Source organism: Callospermophilus lateralis, chromosome 3, assembly GCF_048772815.1.
Source record: "Callospermophilus lateralis isolate mCalLat2 chromosome 3, mCalLat2.hap1, whole genome shotgun sequence".
NCBI lineage: Eukaryota > Metazoa > Chordata > Mammalia > Rodentia > Sciuridae > Callospermophilus > Callospermophilus lateralis.
In genome coordinates this window covers 23,107,443-23,124,832 of record NC_135307.1, presented here as the reverse complement: position 1 = coordinate 23,124,832, position 17,390 = coordinate 23,107,443, and the positions used below count along the sequence as shown (strand labels likewise).

The following is a 17,390-nucleotide window of genomic DNA, read 5'->3' as shown; positions in this document are numbered from 1 at the left end:
GGGGCTGAAGTCCGATTCACTGTGGCACTCTTGCCTTCCCACAATTCATAGCACCGGTTACATACAGAGAAGTTATCTTGAAGCAAGTCAAACACTGACATCTCCATGACCAAGTCATGAACTACCAAGGCTGCTGATGCCACAGAGGAAAATGAACTGGTGATGGTGGCAGCCTCATCTCCCAGATTCTTCCTCCTTGTCCTCTGTGGCTGATCGTCCACAGGGAGATGGAGTCTGTTGCTCTCCCATAGGGCATCCTTTGAATCTGAGCTGGTCTGAGTGACAGACTGATGCAGTGGAAATGATATTTGAGATTTCCGAGGCTGGGTTCTCCACCTGGACTTTTGGGATGCTAGCTTGGAGGTAATCTCACTGGCCTTGAGACAGCTGCACAAAAAGCAGCCAGCCAGTCTGCAGCTGTTCTGGCTACCCCATCCCATCCCAGGCACCTTGGTGTGGGAGCTGTTTTGGAAAAACAGGTTTAGGTTCAGGTCACATGGCTCCCCACCCCATGCTAGTCAGGGTGCACCTCACTTGCTTCAGATGGATTTTTACCTTTAAAATTGCAAAGCTGCACAGAATACCTGCAAACACTGCTTTAGAAGTGCATGGTAAAAGTAGAACAGCCTGCCAGCATGGACAAGTTGACACAAAAGGTGCCCATTTACGTTTCGCTATTGCTGTTTCCCCATGGCATTGTTTGCACCTCCATTAGAAACCTTACCACATTGTATTAAGGACAATAGAAGAGCATCGTAGGTTAAGAATGTGGGATTTATAGCCAAGATAGTCTTTTATTTAAATTTCAGTTTTATGACTAACACTAGCTGTGAGATCTTGTGCAAGTTGCTTAGCCTCTCTGAACTTGCTTTTTCATTTGTTAAGTGGGAATGACATGAACTGTGCTGACATCAAGGAGTAACTTTCAATTCAATCATGCATGTAAAGCACTTAGTGCCCATCACATGTTGTGTTTAGTCAGTGGTGAAGATGACCCAGAGGATAAGAGCCTCTTTCAATTTATTCTTTCATTCATGCTCATCTTTAAATTCACTTTACATTTCAGTGCCTCGAACATAGTGTCTAGAGTATAATAAAGGCTGATAAAGGGCAAGAAAAAAACCTTAGGTAATAAATTAAAGATCGACCTTTTTCACATGAAGGGCAACTTGGCCTGTAAATTGTCTAGAGTTAATGATTTTAGGACAGCAAATATGTTATTTCCACCATAAAGGCCTGTAAGTCTGGTGTTAGTGAAAAACGTCAATTCAATTACTTCTAGCACGTAAGACCTTCTGTGACTGGCTAGGGCCTTAATGACCACCCTGTGTGCCCAGTCTCATGCTGCCTCTGAGAACCGTATGAAGTGAACAGTTTGCCTAAGCTACCCAGGTCACTTAGCCCAGGGCATTTTTTTCCCCTTATGATTCCCTTCTTTACTTTTGTGGGCCCTTCAATGGGGTTAGGAGTGATCACTAATCTCTTAAGATCAAACGTCAGAGGAGCAGCAGCTGGAAATGCAAGACTCCACTGTAGCCTGTGGAGGTTGTGTCTTACACATCTGTCCCATTTATCACGAATCTTGTCCTGGCATGGTGACACAATTAAAAAACCCCTAATAATGGTAATAGGCAAAGGAGTTGCAATTACTTTTTCTGCCATTAAAGTTAGGATTTCAAGTCTGTTCTAGGCATTTCCTCTATTTCACTGCCCTAAGACAATGTCCTGTTCAGAACTTCTTATATTGTGTTTGGTGAGACCTAGTTGATTCTTCTGTGCTTTAGCTAACCTGAGTACACAAAAAATATCAATTTTGTTATGAGACTTTAATTTCTTTTAAGTCTGAAATGAGTGATCAAATACAGATACCAATTATACAAACTTAGGTCTTTAATGACCCTTTTCTCTGCTCTTGAAAAAATAAAGGCTGCTCTTAACAGTTCTGGTGTGGACAGTTCTACTTACAGCACATACTTCAATCAAAATGGGGCTACTAAGCTAGCTGAGGGTTTAGCTCAACAATGGAGGGACTACCTAGAATTGGCAAGGCCATGGATTCAATCCCTAGCACTGGAAGAAAAACAAAGTACTACAGGGAAATACTGTACTGTTCTTACCTCTCTAGATCCTTCAATAAATTTCCATGTATGACTTAAGATGTTAAAAGAATATATATGTGTAGGTTGGAAAAATTCAAGTAAATTTTACACTAGTGCATAAAGGGAACAAAACTAGAAAGTTCCCTCCACTCTTCACCATCATGGGTACATGCACACACACAATCAGGATTAGCCTATTTATTTAAGATTTCATTTAGGGTGAAAAAAAAGTTCAGTTAATCAAAATTTCCTTAGAAAAGCATACTAATGAATTGTAATGGATGATGCTGTCATATATAACAAATTAGAATAAACAATAAATAAATTGTAAAAAAAGTTCCTAAAAGAAAAGCATACTAAGGGCAAGGCCATGGGGGAAGAGTGGGGAAACACAGATGGACAAACTCTGAAACTCACAGCTGTGCTTTTCACGTCCTGAAATAAATCTGGTTTCCAAGAAAGGAGGTTTCTGTTCACATTTAAATCTTGAATCATGTAAAACTCAGTGAAATCTTCATTTTCAAAGTCAGAACCCTTACTTAGAGAGATTTACAAGGCACATGAAAAATCATTTCCAATCCCGAGAGGCTAACTTCAACAAAGTTCTAGCGGTAGCAAGAAGATAAAAGGAGACTGGATTGGGCAACAACAAATATTTACATTAATGTTCTGAAAGTCAGCTAAAGTAGGAGGAGCTACTCAATTTACATGAGAGAAAACATGTAGGGCTTTTAGAAATGCAACTGAGTATACAATTAAGAATTAACACTAGCTGAGGTTTAAAAGAAGTTAATCCAAAGAAGAATTTGGCCTCTAAGGAAAATCAGGCTTAGAATTTTCAGTATCCAGTTATAAGCTTGCTCAATTTGATGGCTTTTAGGCACAATTTGATGGCTTTTATAGTGACAGAAGTCACTATAAGTGTGAAAGATTCCTGACACTGCGACACTTTTAAACTGGAGAGTAAACTTCATTTTATTTTCATTTGCTTATTCATGGAAAATATCCAGAAACTAAAAAAATTCCTTCTTCTGCTTTTCATAGTTTCTACTACAGAAATTACCTTCTAAAATTTTACTTTTACATCATTTAAGTATATGTTGTAATTTAGTATAAACTAATCTCAAAGCTGGTATAGGCAATCTAAATGAATAGTACAAAGGAAGTTAAAGAGATTGTTTCTCATCAAGTTTCTTTCAACGAAGATTGAGCACTGCATTTTTAACAACTCTTCAGAAAAGGGCTAAGTGGTAAGTAGGCATCACACCCAACTGCAGGCTGAAACGGCCAAACTGTCAGTATACCTCTCATGTCCAGCATCCCCATCACTTCCATTTTATCCCAGGTCATCTGGGGCAGGCTGGCTGAGCTCCTTGAAGTGAAAATTTGAGATCCAACTTGCCACAATTTGCATTATCCAGACTTTTTATCCAAGGATCTGAGTCTTCTAAGCTGGAATTTTTGCCTTGGCCACTTGAGTTGGCTGCTATGAAGGTGAGGGCCAAAATTGTAATCCATTCCTAATCCCTCCCCTTGTACTGCTGGGATTTGAGGCCAGGTCCTCATGCATGATGTGGGCAAACACTCTATTACTGAGTTACATTCCAGTCCCTGATTTGCATTTTGTGTACAAAGCTCACTCCCAGTTTAATATTGCTTTATTTTCCATTACCTTTTTACTCAGATCTTCTTAGGAGCTGAAAATGAAAGACGGTTTAAAAATGCACCCCCCCCCCACCAAATGTTTTACAGAAGTTTCTAAATTTCTAAAAACTTTCCTTAAAGAGTTGGATCATTCAGGTTAAAAGAGGAGTGGCTGGAAAGGTGCTTTGTGGCGGTACACTACAGGATACAGGTAAACCAGAGGTGGAATCTTTATTTCACAAGTTTCAAGATACAGTATAAAACGAATCTGTACATCTCTCTATTAACAGGGTTTCTGTTTACACAATTATATTACACGTCACCAGTTTTTATACTGCATTTCATTAAATACAAAATAAATTCACACACACAAAAAAGTCTACCATGGTATTCCTTCACAATGCCAGCATGGTCTTTTTAAACTTCCTCTTCTAAATATTTATAGTGGTTACCTGGATCCTATCAACATTTTTTTTTTTTTTAAATGAAAGAGAAATAGTGTTATCTTGTATGTCAATCCAAATTCGTAAAAACAGTACATGTGAGATGGCTCACTGCACATAACCAAGGGATCCTTCTTGTGTACAAAATCAGACTTTTTACTTGTGCAAACAGTCATCTTAAGATACAAATATTGTTATTTGGGGGCATTTTAAATTTTCTTAAAATACCAAGTGGATGGATAAATTTAGCTTCTTTTCAATGAATACTACACATTTAAAAACCAGGTAGTGCCTCAGAAAATATGGCATTCACTAATTGCATATTTTCACTCATATTTGAGCAATGACTGATGAAAAAGTTTGCATAAAAATAGAAGTTTACTTTTGCTCTAATTATTTTTTGCATACTTCTGTTCCAAATATTGTGTAATATATACTAGCTCACTTTCAAAACAAATACCAGCTGTCACTGGAGCAAAAATAGCCCTGGTCTTCTTGGCAGGTAAATGGGTGATTTACCTGAAGCATCTTGTTTTTGAAATGTGTATGTGAAATGTTAGTCCAAACCTCTGTAGAGGAAGTTTTTGCAGATGTTGTTAGACATTAGTACACATGCTATACACATGAAGAATTGTGGTTTTCATCTACAGGCCAGCATGCATACTTCCAAAACGATGGTTTGAAGAACAAACATGAAGAGCAGAGAAAAGAGGCAAAAATGAATGAAATTCTATATATAAAATAATCAGGTTTCCTGGAGGCTCCTTAAATAAATCAACAATCAGATCATTACCAGATTACTGGTGGAAGTTTCTAAAGCTTCCCAATGGTACAGAGACAAAACAGTTTAGTGGTAAAAGTCCCAGAAATTAACCTTATATGCAAAAGGGTAACAAATCCTCAAGAACATCAAGATTATTGATTCATAAAGTTAATCTGATTTAAATACTAAATAATGAATTCTGATTTACTTTTTCTGTGCCATTGACTATTAATCAAAACTAAAGTAAGCCTCACCCAGAAAACAGAAAAAACTTCGAACACAAAAAGGAAAAATTTGGACCCCCCCCCACCAGTGCCACCTTTGCAAAATAAAATAGAATGAATGGTTTCAAGACTTTGAAACCATTGGCTAATCAACAAAGCATATGCACAAGAGAAGCTACGCTAAATAGAGAGCTAATGTCATCACCTTTGAAGGCTGAAAGACAGACTACAAAAGGTATCAGGAGAGGTGGGCTACCGTGGAGAAATGAAGCCACACTCTATCTGGTAAGTCTAAATTCTAACATTAAAACTCCTGAATCCTGGAGTTAGTTTAATGTCACTGACATTAACTAGCTTTAGTTATTGTCACTTTATTCAAATGGATGCCATTTGATTACATAAGTATTGTGCATTATTTTTAGGAGAAAACCAAACCCAATCCCTATTTGCTTAGGTACCATGTCCCATGAACAAGAAGAAAAAGGAAGCAAAGTATTTTGAGACAGTCTTTAAAAGAAGCCATAAGAACTGAGTTATTTTACCATTCAAATTTCTGAAAGCAAGTGGCCCAGGGTAAAACAAGAGATAAAAGCAAACTAAGGAATGGATATTTGCAGTATTAATAATAAAAAAGGACACGGCAAGGAGTAAACTAACAAGAAGTCTATTATTACATGAAGAATAAGACTTCACTTTCCCATCCAGCTCAATTGCATGCTGTTTAAGAAATGTTTTCTCCAATACTAATGGAGGGAAATAAAGACAGATTTAAAAAAAAAATTCAATCCAAGAAGAAATTAAGACGGATAGCGTAAGAAAAAACTGGAAGTTGGTAAGTTATCTTACAGGGTTTTTCAACAACTCTTTTCTTTTGAGCGGGGGTCTTACTGTGTTGCCCAGGCTGTTGCTTCAGCCTTCAGAGTAGCTGGGACCACAGGCATGTACCTTCATGCCCAGCTTCTTCAGCTTCTAAATTAAAACAGTGCCTCCTAAAGAAGTGTGTGTGGCTGCTACATAGATTACACTATTCTGAAGGGTGGGGGCAGAGGGAGCAATGAAGACCTTGACAAAGTGTACCACCTGCACTCGAATTTCTAAGTGCAAGAGACTAAGCAGGTCCCTATATTTATAAGAGCAACCCAAAGCAACATTACACTTTTGAGGGCAACATTCTGTACCTCTTACAGATATGCTTTTATATGTATGGTCCTCTCTGTGACCACCTCTTCAAATTTGGAAGCAAATATCTGGGAGGAAAGCTTGCTTACCAGGTTTTCCTTAATATTCTAAGCATATAAAAAAGTATACAACTTCACATTTAAATCCTTCATGTTCATTATAGACTAATCAAATCTAATTATAAATACAATCCCAACTTCAAAAACCAAAGCATTATAACTCAACAAAACACAAACTCTTCAAGTTTTCTGGCAGATGGGGGATTATAGGAAAACAGTCCAAAGGTTAATATATAAAAACTGACATCAGTGGACTGCTCACTTACTAATGTAGGCTCAGAATAGATAATGGATGGCAAATTCCACCATTTATCCATAAAACAAAATTCAAATTTGGTTTAATTCTTTCATATGAGAGATTACACGAAGTTCTCAATTTTCTTTTTTGTTATTTTTGTTTTTCCCCATCTATTTAACTAGGTAACCATGAAGTGTAGTAGCCTTGAATTTCCTAACATTAACAGTAAGAGGGTGGTAAATATGACAGCTAAACAAATGGTTAACTTTTTACCATAACATAAAAGATAACATAAGAAATAAAAGCCACCTGAACATACACAGTAGTCCATATAGGCCTTGGCTTTGTCAGTCACTGTGCTTAATCCATCTTCAGTTCTCTGAGTGTAGGACAATTACTGTATGCCATATCCTGACAATGCTATTTCATATTTGAAGAATTCAAGATGTTGATATCTTTTTTGAGCGGTAAAAAAATGTAAAGTATTTTAAAATAAAACCTGGGAACAAATACTTCAACTTTGGGGAAAGTATGTCTATGATCTTGGTACTGATCCAAATTTCTTTAATGTTGCTTTCCAATTTCTCCCAGCTAGTCCAACCTCTGGCTTCTGGGTCAAGGCTCTGTACACTCAAAACAAGCAAGCAAATTACACTGAGTAGGTGGGGAAAATTCACGTTAGTGCAATAAATCAGTTTACAGAGTTTTACATATATTCTATTACAAAGAGTTGATGTTCACATAGAACTCTTTAACAAAGCCTTTCAGTTTTTGAAGGACAACAGCATGGTATGAATTATGACAATCACCTATAAGAAACTTCCCAACCTTCCCTTTTAAATAAAAAATATGAGGCATATGTATACTTGCATGTGGTGTGGTAAAAATTTCTCAGTTATTGTAGTTCCAAAATACTTTGAACACATTTTTCTTTTTTTTTACTTACTTAAAAGGTAAGTTTACTTTCAGACTTTTAAATATATGAGTTTTCCTTTTTACACTGATCAGTTTTTAGTGTCAATGCACAAGACAAAGATGTTTGATATAAGAACTTATGCACATTGAAAGAATGACCTAAAGGATTAGACATAAATAGCTGAATGCAGCAGAAATTACTCTGAGTGTCTCATATGTTTCAGAAAAAAAGAAAATAAAAGTGAAAAGCCACTGAGTTGTTATTCCATATGGCACTGAAACAAACATTCAACTTAGTTAAGTTACTTATCCCTGAAAATAAAGGCATCGGATTCTAAGCAGCTTTAGGAATTCAATGCTTCCTTGTGCCTCTTCCAGGAAGTGGCCACTGATCCCAAGTTCTATATCAAATGTAAGTGTTCTCAGCAAACAAGTTCCTTAGTTTTCACTGGTCAAGGCTGGATGTGGCGGCTGTTACTGTGGTTGCTGCTGCTCTTGTGGGCCCTCCTGCTGGGGTGCAGCTGGTCGTGGCCCTGGAGCCCTGGGCACAGGCATGTCTTGGTGCTGCCTCTGCCTGTAAGCTATAACTGTTCCCAATAGCAATGCAATGATGGTCATGAGGTAAAGATCCCACTCGGGTCCCAAGAGCTGGTCCATATCGAGTTGGGTGAACATGTCACGAATCTTAATGAAAATAATGAAAAAATCATTATCACTCCAATGTCAGGCAAGGAACTGTGAAAATTACACCACAAATTAGAGATACATACTGAATTAAATTAACTGCTTTTTCAATGTGTTTAAAAAGAAAGGTTTTAAAGCCTTCAACGGATGCTCACAATAACATGTCTCAGGAATTAGGATATTATAAGAGTTGGCTATGTACAATGTCTAAAAGGATTTTTTTTCTATTGGTAATTTAATGTACCAATTTCCAAATATTTTCCACAGGAAACGTTGAAAGAAACACTGGCACAATAAAGGAACAGGGGGAAACATGAGCATCTTGGTTGTCTGTAACCTCTCTGTGATGCTGGCACCCTGGCTGAAGAGTCGTTCCAGTGACAGCTGAGTTGTTTCCACTACCTTTCATGTATCTGAAGACTATAAGAATTCAATACCTAATAGCTCAATGGATAATGCTTTCTGGTTAGGCTTTAACTAAAATTCATACTATATTAACCCATGAATTTGAACTAACAGTTTTGTTCTTAGTCTGTGAGATTTAGTTGTCACGTTTGAGAAGTTATTCCTGATATTTTCTGACTACTACTAACCCCCAAACTACTAAATATAGGATCTATTCTTTATTTTAACAATATTACATTTATAAGATCTCCATAATGCATATTTGTAGGTATAGGTGCTAAATTTACTGGAAAAAAAATATAAGAAACAACTGAAGAGGGGCCTGAAATAAAAACTGTGTGCTTTTCTGTCCTATTTGACTTTGTCCCTTAACACTGATTACTCTTGTATTTTTTTTTTTTTTAAGTTGGGATATCTGGGTGGTAGCATTATGGGATATTTTCTTGTCTTTATATTTCTATATTAAAAACAGCACATATAATATACTGATTAGGGCATACTGCAATATCAAATCCCAGACCATACTTAGGGATGAGAACTGTGGGAGACAAGAGTCTGAATTAGTCCTGAGAGAATTAGTGGGCTTTTCAACTAAAGGAAAAAGATCATTTCAATTGGCAGAGTATATGACATACTCTGGTTCATCAAAGCAATGATAGCAACTGATATTACACATATTTAAATGACCTGGAGAATAGAATCTAACATGTCAAGTGCTCTGGAGCCCTATGTGTGGAGGACCTCAGCAGCGTGGCAAAAGGGAGAAATCCATTTCTCTTTATTGCTGCTAGAGCAGCATGGACTGCATTTCTATCTGTGTAACGGGAGGGGGGGTGAGGAGGGAAGCCGATCTTAAATCTGAGGCCAAAATGCTATATCAAACTATTTTGAAAGACATTAACAGCAGGTTGAAACATCATTCTTTTAGGGTACTCAATGAACTAAAGTTAAATGGCCTTTGTTTTAAACAAGGAGTCTCAACATCTTGGGTTTCAGAGTTAAATTCTGTAATTTGCTATTAGGAACTATTGGTACTATGAGCAAAATTTAAAACTGACAGAATCCAAAAGCACCTACATGCAAATATCATTAATTAAAGTAGGTAGCTTTGAAGACAATAGGTAACCCATCTTCTGTTTAGGTTCTACTGCTAGCATGTTTAAATAATTCAAGCTATTTTTAGGGAGAAAAAATTTGGTGGCATTTTTAACATATGTTTCACTTTTGGAAGAATCTGAGATAGAAGAGGTTGTACAGATTCTCAGGTTCTTCTCCACCCTGCACTTTATTTTTTTAAAGGAACTGGTTCAAGTTCTTCCCAGGAAGTCATCTCATTTAATGTTTACTGAATTTAGTTTAATTACTGTTTCAAACTGACGTTAAGTCTCTTTTCCCTAAACTGGAAAACACCTATATCAAAGAAAAATGCTTTAACATTAGGAACCCCTGTGAAATGCTACATGAAAACTGTTACTGCTTCATGTCTACATCTGACCCTCATCTGATGAGGTACTTTACCTAGGCAGAGCTGGAAATGAGATCCAACATAGAATACTCCTCCCTATGCCTCCCAACTTTTTAACAACAAACTTCCAGGACCAAGAAAGTGATATCATTTATATTTTAATTAAAAGAGACACGAACCACTTACATTTGTTTCCCGTATGTACTGCAAGAAATACACAACGCCCAATTTGCAGAGTGCTAAGAAGACTGGTACTTGGGCATCAGGGCTGGCTTCAGCTGCCATGTCATAAAAGCGTTTTGCAAGGTGAATATCCTATAATACAGGTAACAAACCCAAACTTATTTCTTGTTAAAATAAGTGAAACTGTTTATATTTAGTTTATACATTAGGAAAATTTGTTTTACTTCAACTTAAAACAAATTTCCCTTATCTAAAGGGGAAAAAAAAAACACCAAAACCCAGCTTTACTGGGTAAAATTTAATTATCTAACTGCACCATATTGAAAAACTTAATTAAAATTTAGAAAACTTTGCTCATTTTCCACCAAAGTAACATCCTATTTGCTATGAAGATATGCTGGCTATAGCCATGTATCTGTGTATAATATGTTAACATATATTATATAACATATAATAACAAAATATGTTAACCTGGAGAATTCCAAGGACACCCTCTAGATTTCAAGATGTTTTTTCCTACTTAAAACTTCACTTGGTGTAAGCAACTCTGGTTTCATTTCAAATCTCCAGTTCACACTCAAGGTTTTCCAAGAGGTACTTGTGTGGGCAATGTTAAAGGTCTCTCTCTCTTTTTTTTTTTTTTAAAGAAGGTATAAATGACATTCTTTTTTTTTTTTGAGAGAGAGAGAGAGAGAAAGAGAGAGAATTATTTTTAATATTTATTTTTTAGTTTTCGGTGGACACATCTTTATTTTTATGTGGTGCTGAGGATCGAACCCAGCGCCCTGCGCATGCCAGGCGAGTATGCTACCGCTTGAGCCACATCCCGAGCCCCTCTATTTTTTTTTTTTTTAAGCCACACCCGATTGGCTTGTTTTATTGGAGAAGGCATGGAGTTAACAATGTGAAGATAGCAGGGACCCCAGGTTGGGAAGAACATCCTCCTCTCCCCATATATGCCCACTGTTAAAGACCTCTGTTTTTGTTTTTTTTTTTTTAATATTTATTTTTTTTTTAGTTGTAGTTGGACACAATATCTTTATTTTATTTATTTTTACGTAGTGCTGAGGATCAAACCCTGGGCCCCGCATATGCTAGGCGAGTGCTCTACTGCTAAGCCACAACCCCAGCCCCAAGACCTCTATTTTTTAAGTTCCTGAACTGACATATGGGCTGTCTCTGATCAAGTAAATGCTTGGGAATTGGCCTGTGTGTATGGAAACCTCTCCACTTTGCAAAGAAAGGCACACCCTTCTCCTACCTCACCTCTTTCTCATGTGCTCTGCCCAGTGGCATAAAAACTTCAGGATCACCACATAAAGAGAAATCCTGAAATACTGGTTTTAGAGAAGGCTCCTACATGGACTAATTATGAACCCATTGCAGGGCATCTTGTTTTAGACATATTTCTGTGAAGGGTCAAACAAATCAATATTAATTTTGATCCAGGATACAGTGTTGAGAATTTAGATATATAGGAAAAGGGAACAGTGGGAGTTGTGATATTTTGCACTTCAAAAAAATCTAACCTTTTCCATGCCCTGACTATTGTCAAAAACTACCAAACTCTTAGGAAAGAATTTCATGAGATGGAGGAAAGAAAGGCTCTATATGAAAAATAATTCCCCTCTCATATATTTAAATATAAGCATTTACCTCTAGCTGTTCCTTATTCTTGTCCTGGCGTGTGTCATTAGTTAAAAAGAGTACTATCTTCAAATAATAGTAACACTATGGTTAGTGCCTCTGATTTTTTAAAAAAAATATAGTAACTAGCCAGGCGCGGTGGTGCACACTTGTAATCCTAGTGGCTCAGAGGGCTGAGGCAGGAGGATCATAAGTTCAAAGCCAGCCTCAGTAAAAGTGAGGCACTAAGCAACTCAGTGAGACCCTGTCTCTAAATAAAATACAAAATTAGGGTTGGGATGTGGCTCAGTGATCGAGTACCCTTGAATCCAATCTCTGGTATCCCCCCTAAAACAACAAAAAAATGAACTCAAGGGTGGGGGTGTAACTCTGAGGCAAAGCTCATGCTTAGCTTGCATGAGGCCCTGGGGTGGATCTCCAAAACCCAAACAAAACGTGAAAAATTTTTTTAGACTGCTGTATTTTTCAAAATAACAGATCAAACTTTATGTAATAACATAGACTCTGAGGATGATTCAGTAGAATAATTTAAACTTTATAAAATCATATCTTAAATTATTTTTTTCTAGCTGTAGCTAATTCATTATTTAATACTTAACATTTTCCTAGCTATACTACTTGCTGGACTGATTAACACTCAGCAATATGGATATTTCTTTCATTTTAAAAAAAGATAAAAAATAGGAAAACATAATTTTGATGTTACAAAAAGTAATGGAATTATTATGAGTTTTGTATAGGCTAGTTATTATCAAAATCTGAACCTAAGTTCCCTTACCTCACTCTCACTGAAGGGATTATATATTCCTTTTTTTTTTAAACATTTATTTTATTTGTTTATTTATTTTTATATGGTGTTATAGATCAACTCAGTGCCTCACAGGTGGCAGGCAAGCACTCTACCACTGAGTTACAGCCCCAAACAAGAATATATATTCTTTATTCATAAGAATTTATAATATTAGCTATATATCATATTAGAAACTAAACTGAGAAGAGTATATTAATTTTCCTGTTTTATAATCTATTATAAAAACAGATTATTGCTAAATATATCCCACAAAAGCATGATTTATATGTGATCTTTATATTAGTCATTAAATACATAGCAAACTTTATTTGAATTAAAAAAATTAAGTCTGTTTTTCTGATAAAAACCAGGTATAACTAGGTTGACTGCTAACAAGGCAGAGAGGCTTCTCTGATGTGTTGCATGGAACAGATCTTCTGGAAACAAAGCTCTGAGTCTGCACTCCAGTGTTCTGATAATACTACATTTAAATGTTTAATAGTAATAAAATTGTAATATTAAGATAACTTAGCAAAATGAAATTAACAACTTTCCCTCAATCTTTAAAGACATTAGGTCAACAAAATACCCCTATGTGACAGAGTAAGGGTATAATAAAATCATTTTATAAATCTTGGCAAAGCTTTTTCAGTACTCTTTTAAAAAACCAAGAAAATGAATGGCTCCAGGGATCAGGAAACACATTCTTTTTTGCCAGTCTCTGGTTTCTAATTCTTTCCTTTCAACATTAATGAAGGGAGTTCCTAATCAAAGTTGTCATGGATACAGCAAAAAAATAATTTTTAATCAGAGATAACTCTGATTTTTGGTATACCACTTGAAAGCAGTTTAAAGAATTAAGTGACTCTGTTGTAATAAAACGGTTCCCATTCCTATAGACTTATTTATGTGAACAAGGTAAATATTAAGATAACTTTAAAATATTAACATTTAGAAAAATAAAAAGAATTAGTGCTAGTCTCAATTATATGTAAACTGATTTTAAAAACACTTAAAAGAGTAAAATTTTATAATTATTTTGTTGATTTGATTAATAACAGATTAATAACTAGTCAACTGTGACTAGTAACATCTTACAAATTTTCTTAACCCAGATCATACAAAATAAAATTAAAAATAAATTTATATACTATTTCAGATAGGTATGACAAGGTGACCAGTTAAAGACCAAATTTAATGTTATATAAAAATATAACATTAGTATGTAATTCTATATATGAAATCAAGGGCTAAAAATATACATTTAGGGAGATAAGAAAAATATAATTTGTAATTAAAGAACTTGCTTGTATATTTTTTTAAAAAAATCAACACTGGGATCACTGGGTATCTATTTTGAAATTTAGAGTCTACTGGATATTCAAGAATTTATTTTATTTCAAGAGTATTTTAATATTTAAAATGGCTGTAATTTATACCCTTTTGAAACTTAAGAAAAATTTAAAAGCAAACTTAAAAAACATATAAGAAGTATAATTTTTCAAAGTCCTTTTGAGAGGATATAGACAAAAATGCTAATACCATAGTTCTAGAGAGTGTTAGATTTCACTAGAAAGGTGTAAGAAACAGCAGTAATTTTATCAGTAGGAAAAATTTTAATTCATTTCAAAATAATTTAGAAACAACAGAATTTTACTGATTAAAGACAGAGTTTTTTGAACAAGGAGTGATAACCCAGGCAGCACTGATTTGTGTGTCATGAATTCACCTTTTATTTAATATTCTAAATATAACAGTATAGGTCTTAATATGTGTATGCTGGAAGATGAGAGTGTCAAAGGCAGTCTTCTGAAATATTAGAAATCGGTCTCATAACTTATTAGCCTAAAATCTGATGGAATTTCACAGAAAGCCTAGTGTCCAACAAATACAGGTGTTTCCCCTTATCATAATTATATTACTCAAACATGTTTTGAAGCCACTCACCTGTTTAATGCCTAGTCCTTTCTCATGCATATATCCCAGATTAAACATAGCTTGTGCACTGTGTTGCTGCTCAGAAGCTAGACGATAATGAATAAATGCAGTCTCGTAATCTACATCCGTGCCAAATCCATAGAAATGGTAGTCTCCAAGCTTAATTCTAGCCACGGTATATCCTTAAACAAAAGTTAAATGTAAAACTGCCAATAAATAAAAGTATGTTTAAGACAGATCAATTTATTTCTCCTTCATTAACATGCTTATATAAGACAAAGAATTTTAATTTGTAGTATAAAACTGTGGAAAAAAGCCCTTAGTCAAGCTATCAAGTCAGTAAAAATTTAAGCTAGAAATGCAGCTTTTCTGTACAATGTTTTGTAATAGGGAGAGGTGAAACAAGTTGGCTAGTATTCTATTTCACTAATACTCCTCTTAAATCTTCATGCCCTATTTTATCCTATCATTTAAATTCTAAAAATGGCTTAGCATGAAAATTGTTTACGCCTGAAGAAGAAACAGGTAGATAATTTTGAGCAGATTTATGTGTGAGAAACAAATATTCAAAAGAAAAAGACTGGGGAAAAGTTAGAGTCTCTATAGAGAGTTTCAGGATGATATTCTATTATGAATTTTATTCAAATCTCATTTTATACAATAAACTAGCCTAAAATTAGAAACCAAAAAGTGAACCGCAGCAGGATGGAAATGTCCAATACAGAGACTTTACAATTCCATTTATAAATCCTGGCACTAGAACTACTATTGAGAATAAATACAAATCATGATGCAAATAAGTGAAGCCATAGTTAGTATCTCTGCTTAATTTTAAGGTGATGAATGACCTGTTTAATGTTCATGAGGGATGAAAATCAATAGAGAAGTCACTGCGTGAAATGTATGCCCTAGAATGTATCACTTACCTTGAGAGGCAGCCCTGTTCCAATGTAGTAAAGCTCTGGGATAAGTTTCATTCTCACCAACAATGGTTGCCTCTCCTACAGAACAAGAAGTGAAATACGAATCAGGCATTTAAGGAAAGGCACTAGACGTTCATGCTTCATTTGCAACTAGGGTGAATACACAGAGCATGATAAGTGTTATGGGCCAGGTTATATGGGCAATGACCAAACAGACTCCATTTTATCCTGAGAGTCCATATCATGTAAGAAATGCTTCTCCCATGGGAAAGTCCCACCTCTGTACCCATGAAGAATTACCTAGCATAACATACTTGGCAACAAAAAGTAGCAATTCTTATACAATGTAAAATTGTTCTCTTTGGTTTCCATTTTTCTTGGGCAATGTACCAGAGATTGATTGTCAGAGATTGTGATTGTCTAGACATTAGTAACCATTCTCTAACTTGTACTGAACTAGAGTCATTTTGACCCACTTCCCTTTTGCTTGCTTGCTGCTATGCCAACCTGGAAAGTCTCACGGGAAATATCAATGTACCCATTGCATTGTCTCGCTAACTGCCTAATTCAGCTTCTGTACCTGCTTGCTTGCACCTACGTAAACCTGGATGTGGTTTTTGCGGTTTTGCCTTTAAATATCCTAAAATGCTCAGGCTCAGGGCTGTTCCTTACACAGACAGTATTAGGGCCTGTGGGGGTCAGTTGGCGGCCGGCTGGCTAAATAAAGATTCTTCAATTTGAACAAAACTGGGAATTGGTGTGTTTTCTGAGCAACCTCCCCACAACAATACGTACTAGATTAGATAAGTATTGGAATAAACACACTGAGTTCAAATAAGCCAGTGAATTCAGGATGTCAAAACTTCCTGAAACATGTTCTATTTATAATACAGGTAATGAGACTAATTACTGAGCCAGTTCTGGGGATTTAATGTTGGGAAAATCCAGTGTTTTATTACTTGCTTTATTTTAAGAAGATATTGAATGCAGTTAGGCCTGAGGCAGGAGTAAAATTAACCTTACTCTGATCAAGAATGAAGGCTGCATTGCTTTGTGCCACTTCATAGCCTTGTTCGGCCAGCAGGAGGTACTGGACCACTGCAGCATTGTAGTCACCATCTTTATAGCTGTTATAGGCAATCATAAGCCTCTCAGACCAACGGCCTCGTTCACATACATTCTTAAACAACTAGGAGAAGAGGAAATAAGAAAAATAACACACCAAAAAATAACTTCTGTACCCTGACTACAACTGATTGTTAAATTTGCTCTTTGAATCTCTAGTAGCTCACTTTCATCTACCCTTAAGAGAAAAACAAGCTTATAAAAATAAGAACATTATATACCATTACTCTGAACAGGTGATGTTCTAATGATTTACATATACTATGGATATTAACATACTTATTCCTCCTAAGAGGTTGATGAAGGGCCATCCTATGAGGTACGTCCTTTTAGAAGCCCTCTTTTACAAGTGAAGACACTAAAGCACAGAAATATTTAGAAACTTTGCTAAGCATTTATCAATGTCACTCTGAAGTTTCATAGCATTTCAGAGCACTGAAGAGGAAAATTTCCAATTAAGAGATATTAGCATTCCCCTTTGGAATATTTATTCAACAATACTCTTTTTTTTCTGATGCTATCAGATGCTATTTGAGGTGAGAGATACCACACACTAACATCTGCTCTTACAAACACTGATGTTAATGAGAACAGACAAACTAAATAGGTACAATAGTTACACATGGATCCCCAGGGTCTTCACTCAGTATATCAGTGCTAATAGGC

At 35.7% G+C, this 17,390-nt stretch overlaps 1 protein-coding gene across 1 annotated transcript in view; it reads right to left on the bottom strand.

The window, feature by feature from the left end:
* Positions 1 to 3,955: 3,955 nt before the first annotated feature.
* Positions 3,956 to 17,390, bottom strand: part of Sel1l (SEL1L adaptor subunit of SYVN1 ubiquitin ligase) — a 61,518-nt gene continuing 48,083 nt past the window's right edge. The window contains exons 17-21 of the mRNA XM_076849785.2: positions 16,623 to 16,788; positions 15,603 to 15,677; positions 14,686 to 14,858; positions 10,305 to 10,433; positions 3,956 to 8,248 (exon numbers count right to left, since the gene is read on the bottom strand). Of these exons, the coding sequence (XP_076705900.2) occupies positions 8,039 to 8,248; positions 10,305 to 10,433; positions 14,686 to 14,858; positions 15,603 to 15,677; positions 16,623 to 16,788 (753 nt within the window). The 3' untranslated portion in view covers positions 3,956 to 8,038. The remainder of the gene's footprint in view (positions 8,249 to 10,304; positions 10,434 to 14,685; positions 14,859 to 15,602; positions 15,678 to 16,622; positions 16,789 to 17,390) is intronic.